We start from the raw sequence: 11462 nt of genomic DNA, 5'->3' as shown, positions 1-11462 counted from the left end.
ATCTCTTCTTACTTTTGACCAATTATTATCATTTAATTATCTATACTTTTTGATAATGTCAAAAAGGGGAGAAATGTTGTTTTGTTGTTTGATGTGTTTCAGGTTGTTGAGCTTTCGTAAGCTTGCTACCCACTCTTGCTTAAATCACCTCATTGCTTAGTTGAGGGGGAGAACAAAGTGAGGGGAGCAGCGCAACTTTGACATTAAACCAACTGTTTACAAACACATGTTGATCATCATCAAGCTCATCAAACAAGGATTTGGTGTAGATTTTGTCATCATCAAAAAGGGGAAGATTGAATGCGCAAAGAGTCAAGAGTTGTACATTTGACACTAACCCAAGTTTTGATGAAGACGAACATACAAGTAAGCTTGAAGACCATACAACAAACAACGAGACAAAGACTCAAGGGTTGCATCTATAGACTTAGGGCGTTGTAATTTTTACTTTTATTAGAAGTCTTAAGATGGTTGCCTTAGATTGAGTCTAGGTTAGGTAAACCTAGGTGGAGTCTCACAAGAGCTTTAATATAAACAAGATTAAAATTGAGACATCACATCTAGATATCATATGATAAGTAGGCTCATGCATTCACATACATAGTCTTATGCATTAAAGGTATTATATTTAAAAAACTATGTATAGCATGTTCATATCATATAGGTAGTTTACCTTACATAAAGAAAATATTTTTCAATCAGCATAATCGATTATGTATTATGTGTAATCGATTATCAGAATTATAGTAGCTAACCAATCTAATGCTGTTGGTGTGTTAATTGATTAAGACACGATATAATCGATTAAGACATAATAGAAAACTAACAGTTAACAGCCCATTAATCGAGCAAGTGGATGAATAATCGATTAATAGTAGTATGAGTATGGTTGGTATAAATGTTGGAATTTTGGCCCATGTGGCATAATGTTCATAACATCATATCTTGCATATCCTGAAGATATTTGAGCATACATTGTCATATAGACTGCATTAGAAAAGTTTAAAGAATAAGGGCATGTCGAATAGGGCTTAGAATTTTAAGTTGTAGCATTCATCTCTAGGGCTTTTCATGCATAACATTTATTCTTGTTTTTCTTGATAAGTTTTAAAGTGAAAGTAAGAAATATCTATTTTCTGAAAATTGTGAAATTTGTTTTGTCAAAACCTTTGCATAATTTTCTCATATAGAATAGGTTCTTGTGAGTATTCTGCTTAGTGTTTTTAGAGTTGATTTTTCATTGTTATATTCATGTAGTCGATACTCAAGAAAACTCGAAATTTGTATCGATCGAGGAAAGTGATCTCTTGGTGAGTAACTTTACTTCAAGAAGAGATCTTGCTATTCTTCACGAAGACTAGGAGGTCTTGGTGCGAACGATACCTAGTTGGGGCCTAATCGTGAAAAGATAGGTGATCTTATTAGGCGAGATAGAGAGGTCAAACCGAGGTTGTCAAGCTTGTATAGTCCAAGAAATTAGCGTCTTAGTTTTTTCGTTTATTGGAAGTTTGTGTGTATCAAACATTTTTCAATAGTGAAGAAGAAAATTCTTCCGAGGTCATAAGGGGAGGCATGGATGTAGTTTGCAGTGGACAACAAACGAACCAGGATAAAAATTTCCTCGTGCACAATTTTCTTACCCTATCTCATTTAATTTTGCTTACTATATTCTTGTTATTTGATTGATTATATGATACATGTTATAATATGTATAAGCATCATTCTGTAATCTCTAAAATCAATTAAGTGTATAAGGATTGGTAATTGGTGACTTGCGTTGCAAGAAACTATTAAAATCAAGTTTCTGCAAGAACTTAGGATAATCGATTATCCACATGAATAATCGATTAAGTCCAGTACTGGTTAATCAATTAATACCAAGCTTAATCGATTAAGTGCAATAAATTTTTGTTTTGCGCAAAATATAGGAAAACGGGGTAAGTGATCTGCAACACCTATTCAACCCCCCTTTTAGGTGTATTCTGACATGTTGATACCCAACATCATCCACTTATAGAATTGGTTTGCAATATGCAAACTCTTTAATGCATGGTTTGAAAGCCCAAAAAACTATCCAAAATGAATAGACTATGGTCTTCCACGCCATCTACAATATAGTGATGTGTTTGATATTTCACAATTGTGTCGGATGAGAAATATTGCACGTTGTTTATCCAATGAGGTAACTCATTGTATTATCCCTCCCAGTCACCATAAATTTTGGCCAATTCCATTTGTTTTGAAGCCCACACCTTTCTATATGTGATTGTATAACCAAAACGACTAACAACCTCCTTTATGAGTGCCTTAACTAGTATACGTGGATTTGCATATACCAAATTAACAACAATCTCTAAATGAAAGATGAATTTAATTTCTTGTGATATTGGGAAACTAACATAAATACAAAACTATGTGTTCAACTAGTTTTCTTAATCTCCCAAATATCACGCTTAATATTAAGAGAAACGTGAATTCGCCATTCACATCCTACGCTAAAATGTTTACATTAGCCCATATCAATCTAGTCTCGACTCTACAACAACACAGTCAAATGAATTTTTAATATGAAACTCTTTAATAGCATTTATTGATACTTACTTGGATTCAAATTCAATCTCAATAAGTAAATCATTATCAGTAATATTCATTACACTAGTTGTTGCATGTCCAAAATCACGATCATGTTTAGAGTTTGTGCTACAAAAGATGATGATGGACTAGCATATGTTATACTATGAGATGAACCAACATCAAACTCGACATCCTCATCATCGATACATATCTCGATGTCCTCTTCGTCACTAAAAGCACTAACAATATCCTTTATAATAGTCACCTGCATTTAAGAAATAACAAAATTAAAACAATAATTGATAACAAATGGTAAATATACTAAAGTTAGAAGATTGAAATTAAATATAGTAGTTGGATCAATACTCTAACTTGAATCATTGTTTCCCTCAACAAAAATAACTTGAATCCTTATAACAAATAGTAAATATCACTCTAACTTTATATCTCAACAATAACTTAAATTCTTGTTTTCCTTAACAAAAATACCTACAAATGAGAATTGTGTTGATAGATTACGACATTGGCGATTTTAGTGTGTAAAAAACATAAAACTCCAATGGGATAGTCGAGTTCTTAATTGAAAATTTTCAACTAAAATCTACAACCTAGTTGGCAAATTTAGTGTAGGAAAAATAAAAAGGTTTTGTAAAACTCCAACATATAATTTCCTTATGAAACTTCAACATGGTTGCTAAGTTTAGTGGAAGAATAAAAAAAACTCCAATACAATTGCTAAATTTAATAAAATATATATAAACTAAACTCTACACTGGAGATGTTGATTTACATGTGAAGCAAGAAAAAAAATAGGAAACTCAGCAATCCAATTGTCAAGCTTTTAAAAAGTGTACTAGTTTGATAAATAAATTAAATGTGTATCAAAATTATAATATTTCAGTCAAGGTATACCAACCAGGTAAATTTGTGGAACCTCACAGTTTTGAGAACCCCACGACTTCGGTATGGTAATTAACGTGAAACCTAATTTATGTTTAATTTTGTTGTTCCTTGTTTATGAAGTGTTGCTCTCTCCCCGTGCATGGATCTTCTGTTTATGTAGTGTTGATCTTTCTATGCATGTATCTTCCGATTTATGTAAAGCATTTCAAGACTAGCATTCCTAGTGTCTGAACTTGGGATGGGGATTATCTGTCATATTGGGTGTCTCATTTGGTGTCCTCATCCAATCAGAAAATTTTATTTAATTAAAAGTAAAATTTATAATAACATAAATTAATATTTGTACGTTATTCTATGATATTTTATTGGCTTGGTACATGGGGACAAAATTTTCTTGGGATAGAGGATTCTTGTGGTTGATATCTAGCTTCCCATTTAAATCATAAAAAAAATATTTTGAAAAGCACTCTTTAATTGTTAAATAATTATTAATGTATCAATTAATAAATTTTGTAGGTCCTAACATTATTAATTGATAGAAAATTGCTTTTCACTATTCCGTATATTAATTGATAGTGGATATATTAATTGGCCAACACTTTAGAGGATTTTATCATTTGCTTTCTAACCCCAAGTCCAGCAATATGATTTCTACTGTTTGGAACGTTAATATTCATATACAGGAGTTTAACTCAACTCATTTAATGACACTGAGAAGTATAACATTAAAAACCAAGGCTGGAACATGTTAGATACCGCAGTTTTATATATGTGATATATAATATGTATTTTTTTCATTCCTTATAAAATTATAATGCATAAATATGATCTATTAAACAACATTTACAAAACTATGGTATAAATGAGGTTTTGATAACTTTGGTCCAAAAATGTTACCAGCAACCATGGTCTTTTCCTCTATTGTAGACTGCCATTTTTTTTTGTTTTGTGTTTTGTTGTGGCCTAAGGTGACAAATGTTGTAGTATAGACTGATTGTCATGAGCAACAACTGACACCCGATCAGTTTATCATTATATTAGATTTAAAATTTATTTTCTTCTCACTATAATTTTCATCTTTAAACTATTAAATTCTTTCATACTTATTCCCCATATTAATGTGAAAAGGGAGATATGAACTTGAAGCATTTTACCCAAAAATATTAATAGCACAGTTTGAATTGCAGACCATAAAAATCTACAATCCACACTAAGCTAAGAAAGAATACAAAGAACATGAAGACCACATTATACATCATACATTGATATAGCTCCTTAATTCTTTTGTAAGTCCTGCAATGTAATGTGAACAAGTACCAATTTCTGTAACTAGTCAAACCTTTTTCTCCATTTTGAGTAATGTGAATATCTTGAGTTCCACTGAGACATATCATTTCTTTCCCATGTACAACTTTCCATTATAAAATCATGTTACTAAACTTTTCAGACCACCTCATTCATCAGCAAGACATCATTCTAACCTTAAAATCCAATGTCTACAAATATTCCTTTTCAGGATATGCCCAAGTGGATCTGCAACAAAGAAGTTGAAACATTGTGAAGTGTAATCCTAAACATAAAATCCGTAACGTATATGGACTTGGTGACTTTGAAAATTACATTTTTGGCAAATCTGAATCATTGAAAGAAAATCGAACGACCTGGATTCTGGAATGTGTTGTGACTCTAATATGCTAAGAATTGTCAAACTCACCAAAGTCGTCATTGTTCAAAGTCACTGAATCCAAATCCATAGGTAACACTAGGAACAATGAACAAAAATTTGTTGTCTCAATGGTAATAAAGCAAAAACAACAGTAATTATTAAGGTTTAAAATTTTTAATTGCATGATTTTTATTGGCTCGAGAGAGGATTTGTTTGATCTTTGTTTAGCAACAACTACTACCGTACACAGTCATGCACACCAACTTTGGAGAACCAAACAATATAACTAATCTAATCTGATAAGTGCCATGATGTAAGCATTTTGCTTATCTCTTGATAGAGAAGCAGTGTATGCTAAAATAAGAAGAGACCATTGCCTTTTTCTTGGGAGATTAAAATGTAAAAGTAAGTGTCACTATTTGGATCGTAAAAGTAAGTGTCACTATTTGGATCATAAAAGTTCTCATTCATGCAAATCTCTCATTTGGTTCTCTTGTATTTCAACAACCAAACCATGAGGTGGATAAGTAAATTATTTTGACTACTTTGGACATATGTTATGCATAAGTAACATTATGCTCTTTATATGTACATAGAGACTAAATCAAACACCAAAATTGTACCTTGTCTCTGAAGAATGAACAATGTGAACAGATGGAGCTATTGGTTCCTCTCATCTAGAGGACTATCGATTCCAGTTTTGGATTTCCATTGAGAATATTTATGATCTTGATCAGAATTAACGAAAATCTCAAACCCGGCTTCTTTTGATCCTGCCTTCCTCTTCAGATGATCTTCGACGCCATTATAATCCAAATCGTGTACAACACTTGGAACTCGCGAACCATCCTTGCCATACATAGTTCCCTTATCCATGTCAAATTTATGTGATGAGTGTATAAAACCTTTTTCAAGGTCTGAAGTAAAGGACCCATCTTGAAAATCATCCTCTTCTGTAACCAAAGATCTGAAATTGATCAATGGACTTGGGATCTTGAAACATGAAAGTTCTCTAAAGTTGGCCATTATTCCCTTTGTATATGGATTTTGCTTCTTATCATAACGATACCGGAAATTCTCATAAGTTGTCTATAAGAAAAGAAAATGGCCATAAAGAGTGAGTGTGATACAAATACAGAATGTGTTACTTTTACATAGTAAGGCACCTAAATAATATAGAGGTCAAATTTAAATGCACATATATATTGAACACTAGAGAGGACAGAAAAACTTAAAAAATGGATGCAATAAGAAATTTTCATATATGAGGTTCATCTCTAGTTTCATATTCTATAACTCTTTTCAAAGAAACAGCAAGAAGCCTATTCAAGTATTTGTCTCCTTTTCCTGGAAACTTATGTTTCTATATCTCACACCATGTAGGATACAACAGCCAATGCACAAGACTTTCATAGTGATGATAGATGTATACAGACTTATCCTCGCAAGCGAAGATGATGTTTCGAGAGCATATCTTATAAATAGATAAAAAATAGAACGTCGGAGAGAGAAAGGGAATACCTGGTTGGTGGAAATCAAATAAAGATGGAAAACTGTTAGGCCACCCACAAACCAAACAGCAATGAAGCAATATACAATGAGAGCAACGGATACGATATCATGTGACATGCTGGACCACAATCTACCCTTTTGGCGAAGAAGGTTAACCCAAGAAAATGCAAACACATATATACACAACAAGGTTGCTGATGATATAAATAATATGAAGAATGGATAGTTACGCTGCAAAAACATGAGGAGGAAGAACTTTGTTAGATATGCTTCTGAACTAAGGCAGAGAATGATAAAGATAGTTGACAATTAAAACAATAAAGAAGAAATACAAATGAATAGAAAACACAATGCAAGAGGTTCCCACCTAGTGGGATATGAAGATGGTAAATGTAAGTAGCCTTACTTTCACAATCGAAGAAGCTATTTCCAGAATTTAAACCTACAACCTCCAGATTATAAGGCACACACTTTACCATTACATTGAGGCTTCCCCTCTAATGGAGAATAAAATAATGGAAAGCAAAAAATATGAAGAGATAATTACATGCTCAGCAACTAGAAACTAAACTAGAACTCAAATTGTAGACCGCATCACCTGATATGGCCATAATATTATGGTTACAGTGATTGCCACAATCGCATCATATCGCAATTATGGTGTGACTCCAAATCACATTAATGTGGCCGCATCGGGCCACAATGCAATCACATCTAGCCGCATTTTGACCGTATCAGGCCGCATCAAATTCAAAAATATTATTTTAATCACAAAATAATTCACACCGCAACTGCCGCAATCTGCATCGCAGTGGTTGTAATGCCCACGATCCTAGTAACCACAACCGTTACCAAAATTACATCGCAATCACAATTTAAAACACAGCTAAAACCCTTGCATCAAATGCACCCAAAGATGTTATTTAAGGGGAGAAAACAAACACACTTAACATTCTTTTCCCAACTAAACCAAGTTGTAGGAAAGAAATATCCATCCAAGCTAAAGAAAACACACTGATATTCCTAAAGAGATATATGAGACTGAAGATGGTTTGGACAACTTACTGCTCCAATACATTGACCAACCCAAGGGCAATGATGATCAAACTTCTGCACACAGTTATTGCAGATAGAGCAATGCGAAGCGCGCGGGGGGCGATAGAGCAAGCAAGTATCACAGAACTTCACCTTCACGCTATGTCCATTAACTATTACATCCTTCATTCTAGGTAGTTTCATGTTAGGGGTTTTATTGTGTATCCACTCCATAGATGAAATACTAATATCAAGTGCTTCTGATTCAGGAAGTTGCGAATTTCTGGGGACAATTCCGGGATCTCTACTTGATGTCATGAAGAGAAAAATAAAATTCTGCATCAACCAGTGAAATAGTCATGTTTCAAATATCATGAGCAGGGTACATGTTTGTTATATAGATATGGAAACTTATATTATTTTTACCAACCAAAGTTGTGAGAACTGCTCCTCCAATCAGTACACAATGGTTAAAGAAAGGATCTTGCTCTTCGATTTTTACTAGCGTTCGTATACAGAACATTATTGCAGGACCTCCGATTAGGAGTGTTGTTAAAAAAAGAGATGATGCATCCTGACCAAAGACTAATCTTCCACCAAATAGAAATTTCTGAGATGAAAAAAACATAAGTTATATCAGAATCAGTTTAGATGATAGTGCACTAAAGCATTCACCTTTCAAAGGTGACTTATTATCACATTTTCAAAATGACTATAGCAGAACAAAACAAAAAAAACACAAGTTTCATGTCAACTCTTTCAATCTTTCTTTTCTTTTGTTCTGTAATTCCTTTTCTTAGGCCCCAAGTAACAGTCTGGCACATAAAACTAATGTTTATCTTCGACAAAAATGAATAGATCTCGTATCCCCGCCTATATCTAACCCTTCATCGTCGAATCTTTATCCACTTAAAACTTCACATTTCCAGGCAAGTAACCAATGAAACTTTTTCAGTGGTTCACAAATTATGGAAAAAACTGAAGAATACATAATATTCTAAAGAAAACAACATCAAGTTGCTCCATTGTGTAGAAGAGAGGACTTTTAGCCATTCAGCACCAAAAACCTATACAACCATACCTTTTCTCATTTTCCACCAAATGTTAGGAACAATCTTGTAAGCTTATAGACAATAACATTAAAAAATTGTCACCCTCACAATCCAGTTCCATTTTCAGTGCTAGTTGCTAAAGACAGCATAGCTCCAATCTTACTAACACCATATGCAACCTCCATATCTAATTTTCTTCATCTATAAGTGATATATACATAGCAGTTTCCTCAAAGCATAGAATTATATCCAACAGTTTTAAAAATCTACTTTTAAATTTTCTTTTGCCCATTACAGTGCTAATGTCCACTTTATCCCAATTAAGATCAAATTTTCAGTATTAATTCAACTAGATGAATAATCACACACAGTTCATCAACTTATCCTCCTAAAATTCAAGTCGCACGTCTTTTACTAATCCGAATTTCATATAAGAAACTTTTTTTCTCTAAAATTCTTATAAAAACAGCAAAAATACCTTAAAGGAATAAATTGCTGCATTCACTCCATAAAAACACAAATTCTAAAATTTGAGATAAAACTAGGGACAAATATATGCATCTTCACTTAGAACATAATCAAATACCATAATCTTAATTTCATGCATTGCAAAGTACCTCACATTATCTTTATCTATCCAACAACCACAAGCGATTTGAAAAAAGGGCAAACAGTCCATTTTCAATCAATGAAAACGTAAAAGTTCAGATTTTGATCAAAGAAAAGCAAAAAAATGGCAGCAATAATGAAAAGGGTCAATAAAATTTTCAACAAAACCAAACATATAAAATAATATACATTGTTTCCTTTCCAAACTTGGTAGAGCCTTCTTGTTTTGGGATTGGAATGTTCCATAGACACGACCACAGAAGAGGAAGGAGAGACAAGATTACGGTTACTGCTATTGGTACTCATAATAATGAATCAATAGCTAAGAAATATAATTTAAATATAATGTTATAGCACTCCTTTTCTGCTACAATGATCAAAGAAAAAACCACATCAACATGTGTTTTGTTATATTTTGTCAAGGTTGATATTGTTGTTGTGTGATATTTGGTTTTTGTCCTCGCCCTTTTGGGGAGGCAACCAAATGAAACGTGATCAATGTGGCCGTTGTGGAGATTGGGAGAAACAAGGTTTTAAATCTGGATCTGCAACCGTTATAGGTGGCATAAAGGTAAGGCTTCGTGATGCATAATGCCCGCCATTATTTGAAACGTCATGGTTAAGAACCTGGGGGAGGAGAAGGAGAAGAAGAATGGAGGTTTTTTTTTCCTCGCGATTCTTTTCTTCCTTACAGAGTTTTTTTTCACCCTCTTTCTCTCCAAAAAAAACCAGGTAGTGCTCTAACGATTTTACAAAATGAAACCGTTTTTTTCGCGGGTACAACTATTTTGGATATGCTGAAAATATATTTTGTTTTTCTTTTGTCCGGTAGATTTTGTTTTTCTTATTATTTCTTTTGCCTGGTAGAATACATAGGTTAAAAAAGGGCATATGTACGTGATATCTTTTATATCTATCTTCTTTTATATCTTTCTATCTATATTCTATATCTTCTATCTATACCTATCTATCTATATCTATATTTATATCTATACCATAAAGTTAAAACATGGTGCAACTAATATATATTTTTTCTTTAATATTTTTTATTATCTACAAAAAAACCATATAATCATTAGTAATTATCATCAAAACATTATAATAAAAATAAAAATTATGATTTAAAATATATTCAATAAAAATTATAATTTCTATTTTGCCCTTAAATTGGATATTCTAATTAAAATTTATAACATAAAATACACCACATACAAAAAAAAAAGATATTCTAACTATGCAAAATGAAATATAAAAATTAAACATTTAATTGTATAAAATAAAAATGTGGATCATGAGGCTGGAAGCCTATGTCGAACACTAGTAGTAATAGCCTTTGTCTATAAGTAAGGGTAAAAACAGTCACCTATTAGAGGCTTGTTATCTAACCTATAACAGGCTAGGTTAGGCCATACTTTTTTCGTGAGTACGCTAGACTCTGACTTTTTAAAAAACATATTTAACTTAATAGACGAGACATTAGGCCATCTAAAAGACATATTAAGCCTAACACCTATTTAATTATATGTCATATTTATGCCATATATTTAACTTAACATAGTGTAACTACTACCTATTTTTCTCTTAATATTTTAAATATTACAAAAAAACTATATAATCATAAAGTAATCACCACCAAAATATTATAATAAAAATAAAAAAATTATAATTTAAAGTATATCTAATAAAAACAAAAAACAAAAATTCCTATATTGCCCTTAAATTAGATATTCGAATAAAAAATTATAATACAAAATACACCAAATACAAAACAAATATTATAATTATACAAAATGAAATACAAAATTGAATATTTAATTGTATAAAATAAAAATGTGGGTTAGCATGCTTGAAGTGATTGTCGACACACTAGTACTAATAAATATATAACTTTGTCTATATTGCCTTATAATAGGCTAGGTTAAGTCAGACTTTCTCATGAACAAATCATACTCAAACTTTTAAAAAAGACTTATTTATCTTATGATATAAGACATTAGGTCATCTAAAAGGTCTATTATGGCTAGGAGATTGACCTATTTAATCATATGTTATATAACAATATTCATATTATATTATTTTAATGTAAGTAATATTATTATGGATTTAATACG

The 11462-nt window shown here is 31.9% G+C and overlaps 1 protein-coding gene across 2 annotated transcripts; it reads right to left on the bottom strand.

Moving 5' to 3' along the window:
- LOC109355975 (probable protein S-acyltransferase 1) lies at positions 4626 to 10089 on the bottom strand. 2 transcript variants are annotated; one of them, XM_019599280.1, is made up of 6 exons: positions 9541 to 10089; positions 8121 to 8300; positions 7721 to 8026; positions 6665 to 6886; positions 5767 to 6232; positions 4626 to 5010 (listed from the first exon to the last, which is right to left on the bottom strand). In XM_019599280.1, exons 1-5 carry the CDS (start codon positions 9655 to 9657, stop codon positions 5804 to 5806), a joined length of 1254 nt encoding a protein of 417 aa, XP_019454825.1. In that variant the 5' UTR covers positions 9658 to 10089; the 3' UTR covers positions 4626 to 5010; positions 5767 to 5803. The 2 variants fall into 2 exon arrangements, with proteins under 2 accessions (XP_019454825.1, XP_019454826.1); XM_019599281.1 differs by having other exon boundaries at positions 4626 to 4916; positions 5795 to 6232.

This window comes from Lupinus angustifolius, chromosome LG09 (assembly GCF_001865875.1).
Source record: "Lupinus angustifolius cultivar Tanjil chromosome LG09, LupAngTanjil_v1.0, whole genome shotgun sequence".
In the NCBI taxonomy this organism is placed as follows: domain Eukaryota; kingdom Viridiplantae; phylum Streptophyta; class Magnoliopsida; order Fabales; family Fabaceae; genus Lupinus; species Lupinus angustifolius.
The sequence above is the reverse complement of the archived record's forward strand: the minus strand, read 5'-3'. Positions and strand labels throughout refer to the sequence as shown.